This window comes from Epinephelus lanceolatus, chromosome 23, assembly GCF_041903045.1.
Source record: "Epinephelus lanceolatus isolate andai-2023 chromosome 23, ASM4190304v1, whole genome shotgun sequence".
Lineage (NCBI taxonomy): Eukaryota > Metazoa > Chordata > Actinopteri > Perciformes > Serranidae > Epinephelus > Epinephelus lanceolatus.
The window spans coordinates 21,896,127-21,923,617 of NC_135756.1; the positions used below are offsets into that span (position 1 = coordinate 21,896,127).

The following is a 27,491-nucleotide window of genomic DNA, read 5'->3' on the forward strand; positions in this document are numbered from 1 at the left end:
ACCTCTTCCTGCAATTATGTGCTGCAGGATTATACAACATGCAGCTAATTCCTTGGGATACTGGGCAGAATAATCAATCACCGATATCAGTCAGTCATTCATAACACAATCGCTGACCGTTTTCATCTTGTAGTGAATGGTTACGATTGAAATTCATAAAAACACTGCCAAATTTTGGGGCTGCTCCGTCCCAGAATTTTGATTCACACAGCATCACAGCACAGTAATATTCAACAAGCCCTAGCGCGCTCATTTCTGTCCGATTTAAATGCAAACTATGTCATTTTCTAGATGTGATCTTGCTCTTCCACAGAAAACCCTCTCAGGTCCATAACTACTGATTTGCCACATTGTGTCCGACGTGTGTGTTTCCACATTTGCATAATATGGTGCGTGAATGTTTGTGAAAATGTGTGGGTGATGTGTGTGACTTTATGTGTGTGTGTGTGTCTTCAGGCTTTGGGATTGTTTACTGCCGGTCTCTCCCTGCTCCTGCACATGGTCGGCCCCTAATGCACTACAGCTGTTAGGGTCCCGACACAGGGGCCTCCCATCAACGGTTTCATTGTAATGGACTCTGTGTGTGCATGTGTGTACGTGCTTGCTTCTCTGTGTGTTTTTTCCTGTGTTTGTGAATGAGTGTGTTTTATTGAACATGAATGTGTGTTTGTTCTTGCAGCATTGTGAATTTTTGCTGTTCCTTCTGGGTATTTTTTGTTCCTGTCTCTCTGTGATAGTGCATTTTTGTGTGTGTGTGTGTGTGTGTGTGTGTGTGTTGCATATCCTGTCGTTATACTGGCGGTTTTGTGATACCTTCTCCCTCCGTCTCTCTCATGTCACCTCCCTCTTGTCCTCCCAGATTATGAACCTATGTATCGCTTAACAGGCCCTCTTTTGTTTCCAGCCCAGGTGAAACAGTCCCTTTTCATTTTCTTGTCACTTGTTCTCTCACCCAATACAATACACTCCGGTGGCCTTGCTTATTCATATTCCTCAGCAACATGTTTTAACTGCAGACAATGGTTTACACCTGAGAGGCTGGTTACTCCAAGAACACTTGAGCTTGTTTACATACCTTCCTTTACATCCTGTTTCTTAAAGCACTCTTTCTTTACAGCGTGGCTCCATGAGAAACCCTGACACTGGGCAGATTATTATTAGCTCATTAAAAACTTTTCTCTTCATGAACACCTAGGTGCATTCATTGTTGCATTATCCCCTGTGTCGCCTGTATCTCCTATATAACCCATTGTCAAGTCAAAATGAATCACAGCCAAGCTCACGGCAAAGTCTGAAAGCTGCTATTTGCCATACCCATTGTGTGCATGTTAATAACATAAACATCTATTCCATGACAAACACAAGGCTCATTCCCATTCTCTCAACTGTCTGTAGCAAGAGGGGCGCAGAACAAGGGGTGTGCCCAGGTCAGCGCTGCTCCGTTATGTTGACCAATTGCCGCAGAGTCAGCCGCATAATGGAGAAATTAAGTTTCGTAATGCACAAATGAGGTTATCATTGGTTTCGCAGCTGTTTACGGGGTCAAGGAGAGATGCCGTTTCCAATCGGGGCTCAATTTAGTCGGGGAATGTGATTAGATTTAGCCTTCTCAGTGTATTCTCTCCATTTGACCATGAATTAGATTAGGTAAATAGAAAACTAATGCTGCCCATTGTTGTTGACATTGACATATTCATATTGCTGTCTTATAGAGAGCAGCGGGGCGGGGGCTTGCATGAATGTGTGCTTCCCATGTGTGTGTGAGTACATATACATATGAATTCTAGTAGGAGAAAGGTGGAAATTGATATCTTTGTTAACAAACTCTGCTTAATGGCTGCGTATGAATGTATAGTGGAGAGACTATGAGAGAAACACAGAGAAACAGATGTTTTCTTCTGATTAATATAATTACGATTGGGTCACTCCAATGCATGTTGATTTCCCAATAGTGATGGGCAAAGCAGTTCTTTAGATGTTACTGAATTACTAGAATCAGTTCATTAAAAAGATTTGTTCAAAAGATTTGTTCACCGAATCATTCAGTGCTTGGTGGGAGGAGCCCTGACTGTGTACTGCGTAGTCCGACTCACTGAACTGATACACGGCTGAGCTGTTGCTGCGTCTACCCTGCACTGGTGAGTCTCATTACTGGCCAGCCTAACGTTTTAAGTTTGTTTATCTGGAAACTAAGTCTGTTAAAACAATGGGGAGGTGTGTGATTGTGTTCATGTGGCTTGACTCCTGGCTACATTAGCCGTTAGCTTGGAGAAAACGGTCTCTATTCGTCACGTGGGAGGCAGTCCCTCCCTGCACCCTGGCTCCCTCGCGACTCACGAGTGATTCATCGTTCGCACGGACCGAATTGGCAGTTCCACTCCCGGTCTGCGCGCTCGCTGCTGAGCTCAACTGAACTGAAAAATGAACGAATCAGTTCCAGAAGTATTTCAGTTCAGTACGTTCACTAAACAGATTTGTTCTTTTGAACGATTCGTTTGTGAATGACACAACACTATTTCCCAAGGTACTCCTAGCCTCAGTTTCACAACCTGTTGCTTTTGAAAAAATGTCTCATTTTAAAACAAAACCAGCAGGCTCTGTGGTCCGAAACTTACATTAAAGTACAATTTATCCCTCCCTGTCAGGTCAGACAATAGTTAGGGTCTGAGTCTGAAATGTTATCAGATGCTTTAAAAGAATTTATTTTATATAAAGAACTGACACTGGTTCAGATATTACAGTGGGAGACTTTTTAAGCCCGGTTTCCACCAGCCAGTACAGTACAGTTTGCTTCGGTATGCTTTTTTTCCCATTTCCACTGTGAATAGTTGTGGATGGTACCAATAAAACTGTTCTGTACCGTCCCCATTTTTGGTCCCCTTCTGTTGGGGTACCTAGCACACAGATCTGGTACTAAAAGGTGGAGCTGTGAACACTGCAGTCTGTTGACTGGTCGATAGCGGGCGGTCACTGTGCTCAGGGCTGAGCTGTGGCTGGTTTTGAGGCTCATGTAACCACTGTTCATACCGTGGAGAGTTTTATTAGTAAACTGTAACTATAAAATGAAAGGATGTTTTGCTGCCTCTCACAGCAGCTGGAGTCTGAGAAAAAATAACTTAATTCACTGGGCCGACTGCTGGCGACTTTTAAGGTGGATTGTTAACTTGTAATGTTACTCAGTGTATGAGTTGACGACATGAATCCATCAGCACACCTTAAATTTCACAGAATTGTGTAAATATATGTATTAATATGCTTTTAATTTATAAACACTACGCAATGTGTGTATGCTGTGCGTTTGACTGTACAATAGATGTGTGCTTGTCTACAGTAGGTACAGTGACAGGGCTTGCGTTTTCTCCTTCTTTCTGTGTGTGTGTGTGTTTTAAAGTATCACAGAAGTGGCAGTCTGTCAGCTCTACTTTTCTCTGCGCTCTCCAGAACAATAGCTGGATTGGCCGTATGTGTGACACGTAGACCACACACCCCTAATAGTGACTGACAGCACTAAGGGCTGAAAGCAGCATGCACTCACACACACACACTCACACTCACACACACAGTGTATAGTGCGTACACCTGAGGACACAATGGATGTGGGTGATCGGTGAAGGTTTCAGTCAGTTTGTATATGTGTATTTTGTGAGTGCGTCTGTGTCTGTGTGTGTGTGTGTGTGTGTGTGTGTGTGTGTGTTTGTGCGTGCGCTCATTCATGCATGTGAGCTTCAGCATATGTTCTGTTGAAAGTGTTCAGCTGCTTTCTTGTAACAAAACTGTTCCGTGTTTGAGAATCAAATGCCTGCCTCTCACCACATCAAAACAAAGGAAGCAAATGAAAGGAAATGAAGTCTGTTAAACATTTTATTGCATCTCATTTGTTGTATTATGGCCATGGGGGAAAAATGTGATTCCGATTGGCTGGAGGATGTGCATAATACCCACAAGGCTCATCCTTGTCATTGTTCTGTGTAAATGCCTACAGAAAAGGCATAGAAAAATTGGATTAACACTCTTTTTTATTAAAAATAATGGCTATAAATATTGAAATAACTGTATGTAAACATATGAGTGGGAGGGAGTGGAAGAAAGGGTGAACATTGTATAGATATATAGAGATGAATGAATCCATATAGGCAGACGTTACTGCTTTCACTTGTTGGAGTAAAGTGACACTTATTAAAGGGCTAACGAAGATAGAACAAAAGAAAGTTTCTCTTTTTCTCTTTTCTCTTAAAAGCATTAATTTAAGTTGACTAAAATTTAATATTTGGCAAGTAAATAGTAATATGTAGAAAGGCATTATTAAGACCATTTTAATGCATCAGAAATCCTTTGTGGACTGTGTCGCACAGAGAATGTAATCCCTCTATGCTCGGGATACCATAAAATAATCTCAATTTAAGGCTTGATTTATGTCCACTGTTCTGTTAGTGTCGCCAGTCATGTAAAAAGCATGATATGTGACTAAGTGGACCACTAAACAGCTTCACTTAGAAACAAAGGGACAGTAAAAGAGGCTGGAACAACACAAGTTAACCAATTAAGCATGGGAGAGTCCAAGGCATTTTACATATATCGTAAAAAGTATAACCTTTAGCTTCTCTTTGCTTTGTTCAGACCATATAAGCTGTAATGTAGATTATCACTTTGAACAGAGGTGTCCAGGCTGCAGGTGAAATTATATCTTTATACAGAGCCATGATACTGTACAGCAGTGATACTCTACTTCCGGCCTTTGGGCTAAACCTGGCTCGCGATAGGGTGCGTGTTGGTTTGCCAACCATTTTCTATTTACAGTGCAAATAAATTGGTTTACACTGGAGATTTTTTTTCTACTTTAAATGTAATTAAGATTCAAGAATGCATTAAAAGCATCAAAATAGAGTGTGTGTATTTAAAAAAAAATGCCAGTTAAGGATTTGGGATCAGGGCTAAGTCCTGAATGTCCTCAAATCCTACGAACACCCCTGTTACCTGACATGTGCAGGGCTGCTGTGACTGGATTTGCTTCAGTCTTTCATTTTTTCCTGATAAATAATGTTAATATCTGTTTAAGTGGCCCCTGGGCTCCTGTCATTTGCAAAAGTGGCCCCTTGGCAAAGCAAGTTGAGTATCCCTGCTGTACATGTACATTAGATGTCTGTCAGTATTGTAATATAGAGTTCATCCAAGTACAAAGAGTACTTCAAGTACACATAGCTGTCTTTTCTTATTACTTTTGATTTTGGAATAAGAGGCAATAACATAGGAACATATTAAACCTTAAAATGTGTTTATCTAATAAGAGAATTTTGGTGTGTTTATATGTTAAAGTGTTACTCTGCAAGCCTTGGTTAATTACAGTAGACAGTGTGCATGTGAACTAACTTTGGAACCACATTAATGACTCATAGAATAGACAATACACGCAATTTTTCTTTAAGTGTTTTGACAAATTGAAATAAATCAGCCACAAAGCAAAATAACGGCAATCAAAACAAGTTAATTGAGAAAAAAAAAAAATCCAAACTTTTGCATGTTCGAGCATCTTACAGTGGAGAATTTGCTGCTCCTCCCTCTTATGTTATGACTGTAAGTTCAGCGTCTTTGGGTTTTGAACAGCTTGTCCGACAAATCGATTTCACGTCGCCCATTTGCAGCCTTAAAGAAATACCTTATCATCAATATGACAAGTTGTATACCAATTATTCATGACGCGTTACCTTGAATTTGTGACGGAAACTTTGTTTTGTCGCACACAGAAAACGGCAAACATATTGATTTACTGATTGACTGGGAACCACGTTTAACTACAGAAAACTGTATCAAAAATGCATCAGTATAATCCAGGTCTCATTGATCCTGCTGTATGCTCAGTACCTCCCAGACACATGCATTTTCACAAAATAAAGATTAGTATTAGTATTGGAGTCTGGCTTTGAAGAGAGTGTAGATCAGTAAGGGGCTTTTTTTAAAAAAAGAAACAAAAAATTGCATGTGAATAGGAAGCACTGAGGATACAACTGAATACATGAGACTCTGATTAAACAGCACAAGTGATGTCACAGTTTGTGATGGGGGTTTTGATATAGTTTTGCTGTTGGTAAACATGGTCCCCAATGTTACCGGCTCACCCTTTTTCCCCTTTAAGGGTGGTGGCCTTGCTGTGTGTGGAGGGAAGCATCCTTCCCTCTGCAGAGTGGCCCAGACCGCTCTTCACTTACAATGGCTTTAGTGCAGTCTTCACCACAAACAACAAACATGGCCTTCTCATGAGGTTTAACAGCAGTCATGAACTTATCTAGACACTTAATTCTGCTGGCTATCATCACTCTTTGCCACATGTGGTCTTCACCATGACACCTCGACAGAGCTGCTTCCCTCCATAAACAATGAAGTCCTCATCACACCCTCACAGGTTACCCACAAAGCCACAGCCCTTAAAGGAGAAAAAGGGTGAACCTGTAACACCAATCAACCAAAAGTGTTAAAGTTAACATCCCATGTAGACCAGCCATGTGGTGTAAAAGTATAGTAACAGAGACAATAGAAAGGAGCGTGTGCTTGTTTGTGTTTCATATAGCTCATATTAATTGCCTTCTTGTTGCATAATAAAGTTCATGAGTGCTTCCAGAGGTCTTATCACTCTAAAGTGTGTATACATGATCTGTGACTGTTGTCTGAGTGTGTGAAAACCAAGTGTGTGTGTGTGTGTGTGTGTGTGTGTGTGTGTGTGTGAGAGGGAGAGACGGACTTGAGGAAGGGGGCAGCACTGCTGTGCATTTGCACTGAGAGACTGATGAGCCCTATGGTCAAATGGCCCCTCCTCTTTGCTCTCTCACACACACACACACACACACACACACACACACACACACACACACACTGAGCACAGGAGACAGAGGCTCTGCTGCTGGCCCTTTAAGAGCTGAGCCTAGATCTCACAGCTTACAGCGAGGGAGGGAGAAGAGGAGGGACAGAGGCAGTGAGAGAGGGAGAGAGAGCGAGTGAGGGAGGGTGTAAGGCTGAAAGTGTGTGAGTAGAGAGACAGAGAGGAACACAGGGAGAGAGAGAGAGAGAGAGAGAGAGAGAGAGAATCAGCAGTGTGTGTGAGAGGTTGAAGGATCACTTCTATCCTGTCTTGTTTTGGGGAGACTAACCTTGTTCATCTGAGCATTGTGGGACTGTTTTATGTTGTTGTTGACGAGAGAGACGGACCCTTACTCCAGCATGCTCACTGAGCCTGAGCTACCTCAGGAGTGTAACAGGTACGTGACGCTTTCTCTCTCTCTCTCACACACACACACACACACACACACACACACACACACACACACACACGCATAGACACACACATTCATGTAGAGATGACAGAGACGGAGGACAGGACGGAGCGGGACAGAGATAGGGAGGGCAGGGGAGGATAGGAGTATAAAGTAGAAAGGCATGTGTGTGAAGAGAGAGGAGTCCGTCTGTGTGTGTGCGTGTGTGTGTGTGTAAAGCATGTGAAGTGTCTCAGCGCTGAGTTTGGAAGCGGAGAGTGTGACAGAGTCAGAGATGGGAAAGGAGAGTTGATGATTGACTCGTATTCTTTTGGGAGAGATATCATATGCAAAGCCAGATGAAAGCAGCCAATATGTATACATGTATGTGTGTGTGCGTGCGTGTGTGTGTGTGTGTGTGTGTGTGAGTGTGTGTGCGCAAAGTAACATAACTGTCCCTCTTTCCCTCCTCGGTCCCCCCTGACTGAAGTTGTGTCAATTCAATTCAATACCTCCATAGACAAACTGCTTAAAACTGTGTTGGCGTGTGTGTGTGGGAAAGAGAGGCACTTAGACAAGTGTGTATGTGTGTATGTGTGTGTGTGTGTGTGTGTGTGTCAAAGTCAGAATGTGTGAGCCTCTCCTTTCATCTCCACTGCTCACCACAACTTTATTTACTTCTGCTTTACCCCACCAGCTATTAATACGTCTCTTTCTGTAAGCGCCTCACATATTTAGGTGCTCTCTGCAAAGTCAAAAATACACAGATAATTCCTTTATTTTTAACCATGACAAAATAGTAACTAAAATTAGGAATGTTTTCGACCCCAATTTGAAGTGTTTACACCCTGCCCTCCCGCTCAACCTCGCCTTTTTTATTTTTAAATTAACTTACTTGTGATTTATTTTTCACTTAATCCAAATGCAATACATGCAAACCCCTCAGTAATCCTATTGTCAATCTGCATGGTGTTGTTGTTGTTGTTGTTTTTTCTTTCTTGCCTTATGCTAATGTTAATCTCACTGTGCCCCCTTCTGATGTTTGTGCGGGGCCCGCTTCAATTTTAGAGGTGCGAACCCTCTAACCTTGCCCTTTTCCCCAACACTGTCAACACAAGGGGCTTTTTTTTTCCGCCTGTGGAATAATGGTTGTTTGATGCTAATGCTGTGAGAGACAGATTATGTTATAATACCCGGCGTTTTAATACTAACACACGTACGCACAAACACACACACGCCTCTCTTCCCTCTCTTCCCTCTCCTGCTTGACTTTTATTGCATTAAAGTGGCGCTCTGTTTTGCCCGATGAAACTAATCTTTTGTTCCGAGATAAACTGGGGTCGGTGGGGTTGGGGTAGGGGTAGGTGGTGGGGGGGATTTCAGGGGCCCCTTGAATTAAGAACACATTTAGATGTAGCAAAAACGTGTTTTTAATAAACCGTCCAATCCGACAAAGTGGTTGAGGAGAGAGAGGGAGGAAAAAAAAAAGATAACAACAGCTAGGAGGAATTAAAAATTTAAAGGATTACACCGAAAAGCAGAATGTATGGAGATAAATGCAGGGATTACAATGACTTAGGAGGAGAGCGCTTAAAACTCTTGCTTTCCAGTAATGCACTCCATCACTGTGGCTCCGGCCGTGTGTGTGTGTGTGCATGTGTGTACGTATGTGGATGTATGTGTGTGTGTGTGTGTGTGTGTGTGTGTGTGTGTTTGTGAGCGACAGAGGGGTATCTTCCACTCTGTGTGTGTTTCCTGTGTGTGTGCGTCGAGCGCTAGTCTCTCTGCGGAGCGGAGTGTGTGTGAGTTGCCAGTGTGTGTGCACTCCAGCCTCGGTGGTCGCGATGCTCTCGGTTCCTGCGTCTCTGTAAGTGTCCGCTCGCCTCCTTCACCCATGCTTCTTCTTCATCCTCTCATCACACTTCCTTCTTCTTCTCGTTTTTGACGCTTCTTCCCCTTTTTCTTCTTCTTCTGTTCTTCTTAAATTATATTGTTGTTAAAATTCACTTTTACTTTTGAGTGGAAATAGCAGATGGAGAAGAGTTTGAGTTTCTAAAGGAGTGTTTGTCTGAAAGGAAATTGTTCTTTTAAACATGACAAATCACTACTGGAATTTTATTTAAATTTGTTGCTTTACATCTACGTCAAAGCTTAAAAACACAATTTTTTATTCTTATTTTATTTCAGCCAGCAAAAGTCTTGTGATATGGTTTTTAATCTCTACTTGCTCAGCTGTTGAAAACACGCGTCATGCCTTGACAAAGCATGAGCACTCTGTGATTTATATTATTTGATATTCTAATTTTACATTCTAATTACGCCTTTCATGATTTGAACTATTTTTTGGTTTCTCTGAGCGCTCGGCTGTGTATCAAAATTTCCAGTCGAGGCTGAAAATAGTGGAAACAGACTGCCTTCGCTAACACGGCCTCATCTGTTCGCACAAACAGAACAGAAATATACACATAGGGAGAAACGGAGGAAAGCCAAAGCAACCAAAACACTGAGGAAACACAGAGACATTTCGGAGGAGCTGGTGTGACAGCGGATGGAGAGATGAAGGGAAGATGTGGTCACGCTGACACATTCCTCCCCGGTGAACACAACAAGGAGAAGAAGATGAAGAAGCAGGGTTACAGAAAAGTGAGAGTGCCAGAGATTAAGGGGGGGGGGGGGGGGATGTTGGAGGGGAGGAGGAGGGGTAGTTGAGGAGGTGAAGGAGGAGGGAGGAGAGGAAGAGGTCTCTGTCGGTGTGGTGTTAAGGCAGTGGTGGATTTTCACACCCTTCCATTTGTCCCCCTCCGTTTATTGGGGTGTTTGTGTGTGTGTGTGTGTGTGTGTGTGTGTGTGTGTGTGCGTGTGTGTGAGCGGTCATGTCAACACTTTGAACGGTTTTAAGTGGGACACACTCAGATGCAATTTGACATCGCACTCAGCAGCAAGCCTGAAGGATTTTACTTTATATCCTTTTATTACTATAAGTAAATCTGATTTATTTCCAGCGGTGGAAAGTAAATAAGTACATTTAGTCAAGTAGTGTACTTCAGTTTGATTTTAAGGGGCAGTAGTTGAGTATTCCCGTCTACTCCAGTACACTTCATCGGAAAATATTGCATCTGTTTACTGGAACACATTTATCTGACAGCTATAATAAGCACAGTAACCAATGTATAAAATATGACGTATCATCATAGATTAAATTACCTATCAGTTTAAGAAGTAGCTGAAATTGCCTCCACAGTGATCACCTAAAACAGTAAGATGCCGTGTACCCATTATGGCCTCAGTATTCATGATAATCTATATTTTTAATATATTAATATAACAAGAAAACAAAGTGGAAAAAGGCCCCTCTGCTTACTAAGTTTTACTGTTAAAGCCTACATATTTTGTGCTGATGATACGCTTAATAAAGTAAATTTTTGAATGCAGGAATGTGCATTTTTATTTTACGTGTATTTTACGTTTATTTTTGCCACTTAAACTAAATTTCTCCCACTGCTGTTTATTAGTATTTATTTGCATAATTATTGACTTTTATTTTGTAATTACAAGGGTACGGGGCAGTTTTTAAAGGGAGGAAATTCTCGCGGCCGATGATAAAAACTTCCAATTTTTAAGTGAGCAGTGCTGTTTCCAGTGTGGGTGTCTCTGTACTTCATTTAAAAGAGCGAGATTAAAGTGGTGTGTGTGTTTGAGGAAGAGGAGAATGTGTGTGTCTGTGAAGGAGAGAGAGAGAGAGAGAGAGCGAGTGGAGTAATTGAGTAGAGTGTCCGTGCTCTGCAAACTAATGCGCCATTCTGCCCCTCTCTTCCCCTGTGGCCCTGTCCCGGCCCTGTCCCAGCCTCCCTCTCTCTCTCTCTCTCTCTTTCTCTCTGTCTCTCTGTCTCTCTTTCTCCCCCCTTCCCTCTCCCACCACCACCACCACCTCGGACTAGAGGCCATTGTCTGGGCCATATTGTCTGTCCCCAGAGAGTCTTGATAACCGTGTCTCCATCCACGGAGCGAGAGAGGGGGGCAAAAAAGAAAGAAAAGGGGAAAGAAAGAACAACAGACAGAAAAATACCAGAGGAGAATGCTAAAGTTCCCCCACCTCCTCCCCCTCCCTACTTCCTCCCCTCTCTCAGCACACTCCCACCCTCCCCCCTCTCCAACTCTCTCCCACCACAGCCTCCCACCCCAGTGTGATCAGCTGACCCTCTCTGATAGCCAATAAAAGAAAGGGAGGGGGGAATGTTTTGATTGCATTTGTTCTTGTTCTTGTTGTTGTTGTTGTTTACGGATGGGGGAGGAGGAGAGGGAGGAGGAGGAGGTGGTGGAGAGGGGTCAGGGATAAAGCGGAGAAAGTGATGGAGTCTCAGGAGTGACTGGGAGCGAAAGTGTGTGGACAACACAGACAGAGACAGACAGAGGTGTCCCTCCAGGCTAACTAGGAGTCTGGTCATATGACATGAGGTCACAGGGTAGGGGTCAAAGGTCAGGCGGCGGTATTGCATTGTCAACAGAGCAGGAAAACTTCAGCGATGTGCATGCACTCGTGTGTGTGTGTGTGTGTGTGTGTGTGTGTGTGTGTGGATTTCACACCTCACATCCCTCCTTCACTCTCCATCTCTTCTTCTTCTACTTCTTGAGGCATCCATCAATTCAGGCAGCTTGTCTTACACTAATCCCACTCTGTTGCTCCCTCTCTCTCTCTCTCCCTAACACACACACACACACACACACACACACACACACACACACACACACACACACACCATTTACCATCCCTCCAATCTACAATAGAAGACAGTGTTAGAAGCTCGGAGCTCCCTCCCAGTGTGCTACAATGAAACCTCTGTCTTTCCAGGTAGTGAGGGAAGGAGAGAGGGGGAAGATGGAGTGGGAGAGAAAGAGGGAGGAAGGGAAAGACTAGGGGGGGGGGTCAGAGGAAAAAGGAGGAGACCATTTGGGCCGAGGTGGGAGAGTTTCAAAGTGTGGGACGAAAGAAAGAGGCCAGCTGGGAGTGTGTGCGCGGGTATTCGTGTGTTCGTCATTTATGCGAGAGAATGAGCTCCCATTTGTGTGTGTGTGTGTGTGTGTGTGTGTTTCTGGTTTACAGGGGCAGGCCAAGTCGCTGACAGTGAGACAAATGTTGTGACTCCTTTATGGATTGCTTAACAAATGCAGCACAAATAGTGGCCCTGGCACAACAATGGAAAAACACTGTCCCTCGCTCAATAAACATTATGCAGCGTCTCCCCCTCGCAAAACACCGGGGGAGCGGGGCCGCCGTCCACCGGATGCACTTTCCCTCTCTCTCTCTCTGTCTCTCCTCACCCCCCCCCACTCTCTCCTCCTGCCTCTCTTCTTCCGTCTTCTATAGAAACACTCGAGATTTTCCCACGAGCTGTCGCAGCTCGGCCTCAAACTGATGACGAGTTTTTAGGTATATAGACAACTCTACAAACTTTCTTCCCCTTCTCTCATCCCTCCCTCCTTTACGCTCTCCTTCATCTTTTCTCCAACCTTTCTTATGCTCTAAAATGTCACTGACGATCACGTTGTCTGGTGACTCAGTGTTAAGACATAAATAAGGTTTTAAAGAGGGAGAAAAAAGGGTTGAAAACATGACAAGGAAAGTATGTGGAGCGATGCCTTGCTGGTGACTAAACCCTTGGGTGAATGAGAGGCAGACAGAAAAAGAGAAAGAGAGGTAGTCCCAGAGGCCACATGAGTTAGCCCACGTCTTTAGCGCCCACCCCCTTTGCTCTCTCTCCTCTCTCCCTGTCCGCACACATACACACAACACATGACTGTCTCTCCAGCGTGTGTGTGTGATTAACAGCGGTGACATTAGGGTTGTGTGTTATTGCCTTTTGTGGTTAAGCTGGACAGGAAACAGGGTTTGGGCTGTCGGCCGCCGATTTAGGGCACCTCACAGAGGATGCTTTGTGAGCGTGAGGCTGAGTGTGTGTCTGCGCCTTTGTGTGTGTGTGAGGGTGTGTCTGTGTGTATATGAGTGTGTGAGCATATACAGGCAGGAGCTGTGTTCACATTTTCTCCCGGTTACACACTGTTTACAGTGGAGAAAGTCATCAGGGAAAATCCAGCGAGCATTTTACATCAGTCCGAACAAGCAGAGAATTTGTACTCGGTGGAGTCACATTATATGTTGAGACATCTTTAGAGATAGTTTTTTAATTTGGCATTTTGCCTTTGCACTCTGGACATTTGATTTTGCTTTTTCACGCTCACTTTCTACACGTGAAACACCTGCTTTTAAAGTCCAGTAAACAAACTTATCAAGGATATCAAAACCTGACAGAGTCACACTAAGGGAAAAGGAATATCACTGACTCCCTCCTCCAGGTCCTCCCTCCCTTAATCTTTATCCCTCCATCATAGCCTTTCCTCTATGTTGCTGCCCCACTCTTCCCACTGTTCAAAAGGACAGCCTATAAATAGATATTAGGCAATATCCTTAAGAGTCTGCACAGAGAAGGAGGGAGAGAAGGAGGGAGGGAGGGCAGGGATGGAGCGACATTCTTACAAACAGCTGATTGTGTAAAGAGGGAACAGTAAGTAAGACAACACCGGGTGGAGGGAGAGAGAGAGACAGAGAGAGAGGCAGGAAGAGCAGGAGGAGAGATGATGTTAAAAAAAGTTCAAGTGTGTGACGGAGAGATAGAGACAGAAAGAGAAGGAGGAATCGTTTTGAAAGCCGAGACAGGGAACAGCAAATACAGCGAGAGAGAAAAAGAGAGAGAGAGGAGGAGGGAAAAAAGAGATGACAATAAAGCGAGTGATAGCGCGACACAGGGGGAAACATTTGTTTAAATTCCCGCCTGAGGTGTCACACGGATGTAAATGTTGCGGTCGGCTCCTCCGAGGCAAAACGCCCTGGGTGCCTTATCTAAAAGGCACATTCCGCTCAACTATTTTGATATGCCCTTCCATTCCCACAGAGAACAATTTCAAAGATAGCTCGCATTTCCACGCAAATAGGCCCACACCTGAGTGACAGGCAGGCTGAGTTCTGAGCAGTCACAAGGTGGCGGGAAAAAAAGAAAAACCCCTCAAATGTCACTTTGACTCTTGACAGCACTTTGGAGTTAGTCGCCGTGCTCGTTTTTACTGTAGACGATGGATTCGACTGACTGTATGGCGTGTGTTTGTGTAGTGGTTGAAATAATGGGTCGTAATTTAAAGAGAGGCTGAGCGCACACACACACACACATACATGCAGTAGCACACACACTTTACTGTGGAATTCTCCAGAGGAGGCTCCCACGCTCCCTGAAAGCTTGTTCTGAGTAGAGGAGTTAACAAGAGCAGTTAGCACCATGATTATGTTAGCAGCCAGACACACAGAGCGAGAGAGCCGGGCGTGTGTGTGTGTGTGTGTGTGTGTGTGTGTGTGTGTCTGTGTGTGTGTGATAGCCTGTGACATTTCTGCGATGGCTGCTTTGTCTTTCTCTCACTCTTCATTAAAGCTGAAACAAATCTTTGCCCCCATTTTGCTTAATACATTTCGATGCATGTGTGTGTGTGAACATCAGCCCCTCTCGCGTGTTCATAAGCTCACTGCCTGTATTTAAACATGCTTGTGTGTGCGCAAACTTGCCGCTGCTGACGTGCCAACATGAAATGGATGCGTTGATTACAGTAAGCCAAGGCCAGGAGACGGTTAACCACCGTCCGTGGCGATTATTCGGCCTGTTAATGGACGTGCGTTGCTGTCCGATTAGTGACTTAGCAGCAGTGGACATATGTGATATGAGAGGGACTTAACCGAGGAGCCGCTAATCATCAAAAAGCCAAGGGGAAGTGGCACTCTAATCTCAGCTTAGCGCTCTCACCGTGTGCATGGTTGTGTGTGTGTGTGTGTGTGTGTGTGTGTGTGTGTGTGGTTACTGCATGGGAGATGAGAGTTTGGGGGGCAGAAGAGACAAACAGCACATTAGAAATGTGTTTCTTTAGAGTTTACTTATTAATTTTTATTTGTAAGTGAAAGAAATACACTGCAATATTGTTGCACTGCTGTTATGTCATTTGAAATATCATCCCCGTGCTGTATGGAAAAGGCGAGCACCGTGTGTGTATTAAGCGTGTTAATGACTGCGTTTGTTGTGAGGAGTTTGATGTTTGGCGTTGCGGGACGGGGGCAAAATTATGCTAATATTCTCTTATTGTGACCTGAACAAGGCAGCCAATTTATCTGCTTAATAAAACCTCATCTTTTTTTAATCCTCGCATCACTCCTCGCTTTCAAGCAGCTTCCTCCAGGTCTCCGCCGGCATGACAGCCCCTGCCAAACTTTAAATGAAGTAGCCCGGCGCAACCTGCACACCCGCCGTGCCCAATTGTATAGTAATTCGACTTCAAAGAACGGGAGGGAGAGAGGGATTTTATAGCCGGAGAGGAGCTGTGAACGGCCCTTCCCATTCATAGGCACCCACCTCTGAGGAAGTAGTAGCAGAGTAAGGGGAGGGGGTGGATGGGTGTGAAGAAGAGTGGAGGGAGAATAAGAAGAAGAGGCATGATGAAATGTTATTTTCTTAAAAAGGGAGAAGTGCTCTCTTTGGCCCGCAGAGTTTTGGGATATCTGCGTTAATGTGTAACTGCTCTTGTCTGCGGACTTCCCGTCCATCTAGATATGTCAGCGTGGCTACTGTGGTTAAATGATGCACAATAAAATAGTAAAAACAAAACTACAAATCCCTCACATGCACATCGACGTCTTTGTAGCCGAGCCAAAGTTCAACGCTAGTGAGGCGAGAGAACGTAAAGCTGACCCCAGGTCTGTGTGTGGGTTATGGCTTAGGCAGAGGTGTGCACAGGACACAAGGGGAGGTGTGTGTGTGTGTGTGTGTGTGTGTGTGTCTGAAACAAAAGGCCTCAGTGTGAGAGAGTGAAAGGACGTAAAGTAAACAGGCAGTGATGAAGACAGACCTGCAGTGTTGGGGCCTCTGCTCTGTGTGTGTGTATGTGTGTGTGCGCGCACTACGTGGCTCAAAGCCCTGTAGTTTGTACAGCTGGGCCTGCCGCTCACATTGGAAGGTGTGCGGAAACACACACACACACACACACACACACACACACACACTCACTCCTCAGTCATTCTATCATAAATATTATCACAAGCCAATTTCAGCGATGATATGAATTGGATTTAATGATTGCAGTTTTATCTGTAAAGTCTTTTGTCACTGAAACAAATACAAAATCTTTACTGGTCATTTATGGCGTCAGTATTTGCTGAGCAAGTTCATGAAGATCCAGGAGAAACAGATAAAGAAGATATGTACGCGTGGGTGTTTATGGATTTGTCTTCTGGGCACATTGTCCTACGTGAAAACAGCGATCCTATCTTGTTATTTAGACAGATAGACTGTGATTGACATTGATGAAAGAGCATTAAATTAATAGCCAAAGCTGTACATTTCTGTTGTGGTGATTCAGTAGTTTTAAGACATGAGTCCCTCATAAGAAAGTAGAATTGTCCACCCTTTCAAAGCCCTGTGGAGCCCATCCAAACTCGAAAACGCATTTAATTGCTTATCTGTGTTCCTGAAAACTTGACATTTTGGAGATAAACAGCTTCTCAGCAATATGCAAATGATAACGATTTGAAAATTGCCTTCAATCATTAGATTATCTCTAAGGTTTGTGAATCTTGCAGGCGAAATCTTCCCAAAACAATTAAAGGTAATTAAATTACATCACCATGTTGGAGTTTTTTTTTTTTTTTACAGTATCATGGGAGTGGAGTTTATTTGATTTTGACTGTAACCTTCCCCGCGATGTGATAACTCCGCATGTTGCGTTTCGTGGTGTGGCGCCCTCCTCGTCGCCTCCAGTGAGCAGCACTCAATACTGTTTGTCTTTTCACTGTCATAAGGTAAATAAGCAATGAATTAGTGGCGGTTCTGCTCCTCGGAACAATGCCAGATGTACAGTCCGGAGGAAATCCAATAGAGTCAGGAGTGTGATCAGTTTACCGGGAAGAATTTGAGAGAGAAAGGAGAGGAAGATCAGATAAGATGAAGTATGGATGGAGGGTAACGATATGAGGATGTAGGTGAAAGAGAGAGAGATCAGAAGAGTTGAAAAACAGATTGACCAATCGAAAGGGGGAGAAAGAACGATCAGACTTAGAGAGTCAGTCGCCTGTTGCTTCTCTCACCGCTTCCCATCGCACACCCCTCCCCACAAGTTTTCACAGTCCCTCCATCCACACCTCCATCCACGCCTCCATCCCTCCATCCCTGTCATGCGCTGCCTCTTGTGCGACTGAGCTTTAGCAGCCTATTACCCAGGGTCATAGTCGCAGTGGCTTCAAGGCTGACAAGTGCATCTGAAAGCACTCAGGCGATGCTGAGAACCACATTAAATTCTATTATTGTTGCATAGTCACTGCATCCCTATTCAGCTGAAGTACAGGGAGGCAAATTTACCTTGTGAGAGACAGAGTTCACCTAATAGATGTGGCTTTATATCCTTTCCTTCTTTTCAAGGGAACAAAGCCACGGTAACAAATGCAAACAGCGGGGCCCTCGTGTTGCTACGCTATTTTCCTCCAGTTCCTCCATTGTCCAGAGGTTTCCATAAACACATATTATTGTCACCGTGCATACTGCTCTTTCTTTTTTTTTTTTTTTTCCTCTTTCCCACTCTGTGTCTCTCTCTGAAAGCCCATTGTCAAGACATGGTCATTTCCTCCACAATGCCGGTGCAAGCGGGCTCCATTTGCAGTAATGGCCCCGTCTTTTGGAAATGTGAACGCTGAATGGCCCCCATGGTAAACATACTGTAAGACCTGAGAGTGTGTTTGAAGGTCTGCCAAGGAGCTGGATGCTCACAAACCCACTGAAGGGGATATTGTGTGGACTTGCACTGCAAGAGCTCTGTCGACTGAACGAGCTGAATGTGCGACGTTAGAAAAAGAAACTAATCCAGAGAAAAAGGAGGAAAGACAATCGGTGCAGGTTGATGAGCTGAATGGGATTTGGTGAATACCTGCTGGGGGGTGGGTTTAAAGATGTCTTCATGCAAGGCTCATCTACAGTAAAGTTGGATCCAACTATCTAGGACTTTACAGAACTAGCTTCCTGTTTTCCACTGTCGTATACCTCCAGTCGTCCACCTATTATATCACCCTTTGAATATTGCTCACTCTTCCTGTTGTTTTTCCTTCTCTCTCTGTCTTTCTATCTCCCTTCTTTTTTTCTTTTTTTTTCCAGGATGTCTTCCAAGCGACCAGCCTCTCCATATGGGGGGACAGATGGAGAGGTAACCATGGCAACCAGCAGACAGCGAATGGAGGATGAGGATAGCGAGGGACTGGGCGGTGTCATCCACCTCCCTCTGGCCTCCTACTGCGGCAAGGTGTCCCCTCGCTCGCCCCCCAACCGCAACTTGGACAGCCCCCCCAACATGGTAAGGACGGCCACCAGCTTTTGCATGCAAGCTCGCCATTGGGCGACAGCGGCCTTGAGCGCCGACTCAGGGTCGTGCTATGGAACAGGTGCGACATGTGGCGATGTTTCCAATTGGTGTGACCCAACAGTTTGTGTCACTGAGTCAGGGTTTTATTCTGAATTTGACAGAGTTGTCACATCACTTTTGTCTCATTTGGGACTTTGGGAACTTGGGGAAAGTTTCAATACCGTTTTTCACAAAAAACAAAAGACAACGGCTTAAAATAAGTGACACAATCATCCATGTAAAATTGCTTCCCTTCCAAGCAGTCCTTCTGAACTTATTGGTGTCAAAAATTGGACTTTGCCAGTGAAAATCTGAACACACACATTTTTAGATTCAGTGTGACTTACACTTTCTGATGATTTGTGCGTCAAGAGCAAATGTCCTCAAGGTTGCTCAGAAATTATAGGTAAAAATATGCATTGTAAAACTCAAAAACTTGCTTGAGAATCATTGAAAGTTTTCCTCAGTATCAAAGTAATCCAATGATAGACATCAGTGCACCCAAACTGCAAACAGGAAGTGCCAATAGCTAATTCAGCATGACTTTAACTGTGCCAATATCCAGAAATGTAAAGAAATATAAGCTTAAATCCATGGCAGCTTTATGCTTCTACCCCCAAAGCATTATGGGACTCATAGTTCCAAAACAAAAGGCATGATTATGCCCCAACTAGAAGTAAAAAGAATGATAGCAACAGAAGGGGCTAAATCCATTCTCTCTCATAAGAGAATCTGCCTATGTGTGTTTGAGAGGTTTAGATGACCCCTAGGGTGCAGACCCCAGATCAGGTTGTGTTCATGCTAATCCTAGCCTCCAGCATCCCAAAGCGACAGGACAAATGTAGCCCTTTGTCTTTAATAAAGGCTCCTCAAGTCAGTTGGAAAAGTAGTAGCATCTGTGCGACAGTAAATTACAACCTTGACCCTTTTCAAAAAAAAAAAAAAAATGTATGAATTCAGCTAGAAATTAACTTCATTGACCTCGTTCATTTGTCATTTCCTCAGATGGGTCCATAATGTAGTTTGAGGAAAGAAACGTTTTCAAAATAATTAGAATTGTGTTGCTTTCATGGAATTTCCAGTCATGTCAAGACAAGCGAACAGTAATATTTCTGAATATTGAAAACAAAACGAAGGCTTCCTCAGTCTGGATCTCGAACGCGTCTTTGACTTTGGTATGTTGTTTACTCCTCTAATGGTGAGTAAGAGTCACCTTTTAAACCCCCGGCACAAAAAAACTGCACAAATCTCGACAATGAGGAAACAAAATGTATGTTTGGTGATTCAGACATGAAAAGAGAGAGATTTCTAAAGAGGCAGAAATTGACTTTCTCTGCGAGTGAAAAGCAGTTTGGCGCTGGGAGCTGGAGGTTGTTTTTTTTTTTTTTTTCCAGAAATGGGAGGGAAAAAAATGAAGGTTCAAGGCTACTGTTTGGGTGCACACGTGTTTTTGCTTTTATGTGCGCGCCACCAGCCGTTGCCTTGAGCCCATTTGATGCACAGTTGCGTGACTGCAAAATGTGAGCCATTGCAGTGAGTCATTTTCTTCAGGATGAAGTGTGACATTGTGTGGTGGTGCTGTATGTATGGCTCCGTATGTGTATGTGCATTTGTGTGTCTATTTGTACAGTTGAATTGCATCGTCTGTGCGATTCATGTTCAATATTAGTGGAGTCCTCGCGGTATATGGGCTTATTGCAAACTTTGGTCACTTGACGTGTGTGTGTGTGTGTGTGTGTGTGTGTGTGTGTGTGTGTGTGTGTGTTTGAGCGCACAGCTATATGAGCATTTTTGAGATGTTTCCCTGCGTGTGACTCATTCCGCATTCTGTACATGTGGTGTGATTTACAATGCATGTTCAGTACCCAGGTGTGATTATGTGACTGTATAGGGTATCGAGTGTTGCTTGTGTGCTTAATTTAGTTTTTTTAAATCATGTTTGCACAACACAAAGTTGACTATTCAATGTGAGAAACGTGTTATTAACATTTCAGGGCATCTGCTAAAGGATTTTGTCTTCTTTAAAATGTAAATGACTCCCAGGTGAGTTTTCATGCCAGGACACCGCTCGCTTTTACCTTCTCCCGGGCCCTCACCTTGATACACACCTTGTCACAGCAGCGCTCTGATAACCACCGTTGACCTTTCCCCCATACCGACGATAAATGCCTGCATGCTGTAAAACAATGAAGCAGTGCTTAGGAGCTGTAATGGAAAGCTAATTCTGTAATTAGCCCGCTGATTAGCCTGCAGGCCCCTCCCACGGTGGACTCTGCATGTGTGGCAGGTGCTGACTGTAAACCAAAGTCCTGGGACCGTGGGGGGAACACTCAGGCGTGGAAACACACACACGCACACACTGTGGGTTATCTGTTGCTGTTGAGGACAGTGATTAGATTATTTCTTGTTCATTTAGATAGATTTATCTTTTATATTTACACCATATAATATCGGTATGTAAGCAAATTTACAAACATTATTATCACGGACACTTTTACATAATTGGCTTTATTACTGTGCTTCTTAGGTCAATTTGGGGACCCTTCTTCAAGGGAGTAGGTTTCTTTTTAATACTAGGAGGGGGGGACACGGGGTCCGGTGAATTTTCATGCATCAATTTGTGCCTTTTCGGCTCCATTTTTGGGTGTAAACATCTTAATTTTGTCGTCAACACAGAGAAAATACATGTCCTAAATATTGAGGGGGACATGTCCCCTCAAAATCTACACCTATGCCCTTCTTGACAAATTCTTAAATATCCTCAAAATGACACACAACTGCTTTTTAGTCTATTAACTGACAGCAGAAGTGAGACAGCGTGGATGTGTGTGCTTGTGTGTGTTTGTGTGTTGGAAGGACTTGTGTTGTGAGACAGGGGGGTCCTCATACAAAGCATAATAGCTGATGTGGCTTATTAAGTGGCAAGCCAGGGTGTGTGTGTCTGGCGGGCGGGATGGGGGCTTATCCGACTGCCTGCTTGGCATGTTGTAAGATGTGTGTTAAGTTTTTTCTTTTTTTTGGGGGGGGGGGGGGGGGGTTACAGCGCCAATCCCTTTGCCGCTGACTGTCAGTGAAGAGTGGATGAAGAGAGTAATGGAGAGAGGGGAGAAGGAGATTTACAGCGTGGCGGGGGTGTCGGTGGGACTCTGAGGGAGTGATGTGGGGGTCTGTCTCTCTCAGGGCAATTGTCGTAAAGTGATAGGGGGAAGTAAGTAAATGGCTCACGGGCGAGCGGTTGACTTGGAAGCAAGGCAGCAGGGGGGGGTGGGGGGTAGGAGCGAGAGGAGAAGGGGTGGGGGTGGAGGGGGGAGACGAGATTACAGCTTTATCTTGTCATAGTAAATTAACACGGTGGCGGAGAAGCGCTCAGCTACACACTGACCTCTTCATCCCGCCTGCCTCGCGTGCCTGCTCAGCTTTGGCCCCGGCCGCTTTACCTGCCTGCTTCAGCTGCACAGCCACACACAGAACAAACACAACGGCACTCACACACTTTTCAAAAAGCTGAAAGGTGCCACATTATTCCCTTTTTTTAAAAATTTTGTTTTTGTGCAAAACCTCGGCTCCAGTTGAGAATAGTGCTTTTCATAATGGTTTGCAAATGAATGTAGTTTAGCTAAAAGGGTGTTTTTTTTATTTTTTTTTATTGAATGTGAAGTTCTCACCGTGCTGGCTGGCCCTGATTGGCTGAGAGCCGCTCAGTTCAAATGCCTGATGGGAAGGATTTTATAGTGGTAGTTCAGCGAGGTCAGCCAATCAACACGGAATCCGGTGATGCAGTAGAGTTAGTAAAAGGTGGATTATTTTAAACTTTATTTCCAGTAAACCTATCCAAAAAATTCTGAATTATTATAACAGGGTGCCTTTATAACTGTAAGTACTTCTTTTTTTCAGTACCTTTCCTCCTTGCTTGCTTTATTTAAGGTCTTTTCATGTTTGTGTTTTGCCAATGCGTGTCGGGAAAAAAAATGTTTTCACATCAGGCAGAGGCAAGCATCTTCTCTCATAAATGTGTTAATGGACAAACACTAATTATTTCATTAACAGGCGAGATGCACGCTACCACGATAGAAAACTATAAAGATATTTCATCAGGCATTATTTCTTATTCATTTCCCTCCACGAGCCCTCTCTTCTCCCTCTTTTTTTGTGTAATTTGTATGTGTGATTATGTGTGTGTGTGTGTGTGTGTGTGCGTGCGTGCGTGCATGTGAATATGACAGATTTAACACAGTCATTGAGCAGTCTTGAGACACAGTGGTCACACTTAATTTCTCATGCCAGTGATGCACTAATGAATCAACACACGCTTGCCTGTCAACAGCGAGGGGTCGTGGTAAAATATACTGGCGTCACATTTTAGCCAAACTGCTATTTAAAATACAGAAAATACAGCTGCATGTTTTCAGATAAGGAAAGGCCAAGCGTGTCATTCGTGGACAATAAGTTTAAATATACAATTAGAATTAGGACATTAAAATTAAATAACTTTTTTTTTTTTTTTTGTATTTGGGGGTTTCCATGGTTAAAAAAAAAAAAAAAAAAAAGCTCAACCATATTGTTGGAACAGGAGGATAAAAGTAATGTTCTTGCTTGTCCCAGCCTGAGGGACCACGAAGTCAAAACTGACAGTGTCTGTGTTTAGCCATGGCATGTAAAGGGATTTGCTGCATGTGTGTGTGTGCAGTGTAGTCGGAGGTGTGTTAAGTGTATGTCGTGGAGATTGGCAGCCCTGGCAGTCGAGCTAAGTCCTTACCCCCCTGCAGGAGTGATCAGTGACATTCTCTTGGTGTGTATTTGTGTGCGAGTATTTTAGTTGAGCAGCTGTTTCCAGCTCTTCCTACTGCCACATTGTCCATGCCTTGATCCGCAGCGACGCGCCAAGCATCAAATATTGTTTTTCACACATACACCTTGCACAGCCCAAGACATGTCAGGCTATGGTGGAGAGAAGGAGAGAAGGAGAGAGAGAGGGAGAAAGAGAGTTTCTTCTGTCGGGCAACAGAGAAGGAGGAAGGGAAGAAGAAGAAGAAGAAGAAGAAGAAGGAGAAATAAAAAAAAGAACATGAACAGCGGCATCTGTGCTGGCTGTAGGAAAAAAATAGCATTTTTTCCCTCTTTTTCTGGCAAGAGTTACGTGTTTTTAAACCAACCTCCCCTCACAGATGAGCTTAAGAAGACAAAAGTTGTTTAATTCGGTTCCATTGCAGAGGCAGTAAAAGGATAAAGAGAGTGAGGCGCAATTTTTACTTTGTTCCAGTCATTTTGGAAGAGAATTGACATCTGCAAACTAAAGGCAGAACCGCCCACACTGCCAGCCTGCCACATCCAGTGCATATAAATACATATATGCAGGCACTCACACATTAACACACACACACACACACACACACACACACACACACACACACCTACAGGCTATGTGCACTCACAGTGTCACACATATACGCGGAGAAACCTGCTCACACGCATGCACTGAGAGGAGGGCACGAACGTTTACAGTATCCAGAATTTCTGTTTGTACTTATGAATAAATGCATGTTGATGAGAAAAGTTTTCGCAGCCCCGCATTAGCGCAGGAGCGTGTCGCCGACTGAGCGACACCCGTTTACAATAAACTTGTGTCTTGTCTTTTTGATCCCTCTGTCTTGGACTTTGCAAAATCGCCGGGGTAAGGGTGTCAGCAGGGCACATGGATTATATGCTGGGAGGGTGATGGGGGGAGAAAAAGAAAAAATCATAAGCCATTTAAGTTGCCTCCGGGATAATGCTGTCTGTCTGACTTCACACATAAATAATGTCATGGGCCCTAATTTACCAGATCTTTGAAGAAGCCACGGCGCCCCGCTAATTCCCCTTGATTGGGAAATGACCTTCATTGTTGGACGCAGCGAGATGACATCTCCCTGGCAGATTTTTCGACATTGCGGAGAGATCCGACAACCCCTTCAACCCCCCGACTCCATCCCCCCCTCCGTCTCCCTCCCGTATTCTTGTTCTGTTTGTTTTGTTTGCGCGACATCTTTCTCAAAAGAAAGAGTGCGGCTGTTTTAAGTAGGCGCTGGATTAGATAAATGGGATGTGACAGGTGTGACCGCTGCCTTCAAGATGCCTGCCTTCCTCTCTCTCTCTCTCTCCCTCTCCGTCTCCGCGCATCTCTCTGTCAACTCTCTCCCTCTCATTTCCTCTAATAACATCGCCTCTCTCTCTTTCTCTCTGTCGCCTTTCGCTCTTTCTTCCTTTCTTTCTTTGACTTCTACCCACTTACACTCCTCTCCCTCTGTCTCGTTGCATTTGCACATCGTGCCGGCGCTGATGCAACTCGTAATCACAAAGCCGCTCATTTGAAGTCTGAATTTCCCTAATCTGAAGAACAGGAGTGGATGAGGGAAGAAATGAAGCAAAGGGAGAAAGACAGGAGCGGCTCAAGCCATCACTTGGTCAGGTGGTGAGCGGAGAAGAGTAAAGTCTTTCAGAGCTTTCGGATCACAAGACACTTTTTCTCCCAGCGCGGCACAGCCCCAGTGTCAGAAGCCCCGACAGCAACTGGTTAGAGCTTCATCACGGCATCATATACATACGACTCTTACAGCTATATCATCACTGTCACACTCCGTCCCCCCGTTACAATGCATGTGCGAGCACGCCGAGGAGAGAATTAGTGAATTATTGAGCGTGCTGACTTATTCAGAGTGTGGAAACAGACAACGCCAAAGAGAGAGAGTCAGTGAAGTGTAGAAAACGGCAAGTGATAATGGTCTGCTGTACCTCTCTTACACAGTTTGGCCACTGACAATGAAAGCATCTCAATATTGAAAGCTTCTGCCTGCCTTTATTCTCTCAGTAGGACACAGAGGGATGATTTGAAACTTTGTCTTGAGGAGTTTTTCCTCTTCTCCTCAAATGGATGTTTTAATTTTAAACAATGCTTTGCCTTGAGGATAGAAAAGAATAGAATCTGGGGTCATCTGGGGTCAAGATGACTTCATCATGGACTGTGATCTCCATATTAAGTTCCACTTCCACCAGTAGCCTGCGAGTTAATGATTATAAGCTATCTCCGCCTTAAAAACTATAATATCATTAATACAGCAGGAATGTACGGCTGTGTACCACACCAACACTGACTACCAGAGGTACTGTATATGTGTGCCGCTGTCCCAGGTGGCGTGCTCCATATTGTAGTGAGATTAGCCAAAGATTAACCCTGTGGACCATTGACCCTTCTGTCTACAAAGAGCTGAGCTGACAGACTGACTTACTTGTTTCTGTAATTAAAGAGCACAACACCCTCCTTAACACACCTGTGCATGCACGGGGGGGCGCACCCACATATCTGTGGATGCATTTAGCTCACGTTCGTACAGTATAGAGAACGTACACTCCTCTGTACATGTATGTGTGACAAACAGGCAGTGTGTTCTCCCGTTGGAAGCTGACGCCGTCCTCCTTCTCAGTGTCACTGTTAATTGGGCTCAGCCGGCATTAAGTCTATCATGTGGGCTCTCCAAACAAACACAGGTTTTATTAGGTCAAAGATTAAGACAGTGGAAGTTACTTACCAGTCAGCTGCTGTCATTAGGGTTTTTTACTTACTGTTTGTTCGTCTGACTTTGTCAAGCCTTAGGTTTTCAAACAAGTTTGCGTCTGAAATGCTTTTTCGGAAAAAAAAAAAAAAAAAAAGTTCTCCAAATTGATACAGTACAACATGCTTAATTTTGAGTCAGACAAAATATCAACGGTTTGTATGATATCTAGTGAATTAGCGCCCATGATTGGCGTCAAGTTCCATTCTTAAAGTAATGTAAAGTACTTGGTGAGTGACTCTTCCTTCTTCCTGAAGTGCCTGCTGTAGATTAATTGACTAATGGACAGCTACGTCAAGCTAGCTCGACGACATGGCCAAATGCAAATATGACGCTAAATATATTAAACTGTGTGGATCTTGAACTAATGACTAAGGAGAAATCTGGACCCCGTGGCTGGACCAGTTGGGAACTACTGCCTTCAAATAACAAGTTCACTTGTTTTCTGATTTTCGTTGGTTATGTACGAATTCACACGTTACTTTTCGTAGATTAAGGTATGACCATTGTGTACAGAACAACCTGAGTCAAAGATGTCCTTAATTGAAATGTATTAGTCATTGCTAGAATTCATGTCCAGTCAATCAAAATCAAAGAATAAACTAATTTTTCTCATAATTTAGTTGGGTTTCTTAATTTTGATTTATAAGGAACACAGGTCAAATTGTATTCTTCCTGTAAATGCAATCTAATTCATATATTTCCATACATTTATTTTTTATGAGCACTGTGTTCATAAGTGCTAAATCGTAGGCAACTGGACTTGCTTGCGTTTCTCGAAGATGCTTTGCCTCTCATCCAAGAAGCTTGTTCAGTTTTTCGTAACAGTCATTTAGAACTGAAGAAGCTTCTTGGATGAGAGGCGAAATGTCTTCAAGAAACGCAAGCAAGTCCAGTTGCCTACGATATAGCACTTATGATTACCATGACCTGGATGACTGAGAATCTTCACCGACAGGCACTGTGTTAACACCTTATTTTGAAATGTAGACGTAGTCACACAGAGTTGCGAGTGACTCCAATCTTTTACTCGGCCAGCTCCTTTGCTTCTCAGCTGGTCCAGAAGCAGCGCCTGATGTCTCTGCATCACCTCAGCCATCAGGTTGATGGTGTTGGTCTGTACTGAGGAACTTTGATATGGTGCATCTTGCCACAACAACTGCAATATAATGATAGGGGAAACACTGACTAGATA

At 43.9% G+C, this 27,491-nt stretch overlaps 1 protein-coding gene across 13 annotated transcripts in view; it reads left to right on the forward strand.

Annotated features, from left to right (window-relative positions):
* The window catches only part of sox5 (SRY-box transcription factor 5), a 300,708-nt gene that overhangs the window by 192,777 nt on the left and 80,440 nt on the right, over window positions 1-27,491 (forward strand). For 10 of the 13 annotated variants that reach the window (XM_033614340.2, XM_033614341.2, XM_033614346.2 and 7 more), the window contains exons 1-2: window positions 7,038-7,247; window positions 18,467-18,662. In XM_033614340.2, the coding sequence (XP_033470231.1) occupies window positions 7,171-7,247; window positions 18,467-18,662 (273 nt within the window). In that variant the 5' untranslated portion in view covers window positions 7,038-7,170. Of the gene's footprint in view, window positions 1-7,037; window positions 7,248-8,990; window positions 9,109-18,466; window positions 18,663-27,491 lie in introns of those variants that run through there. The other 3 variants (XM_078165381.1, XM_033614343.2, XM_033614344.2) reach the window with 3 other exon arrangements.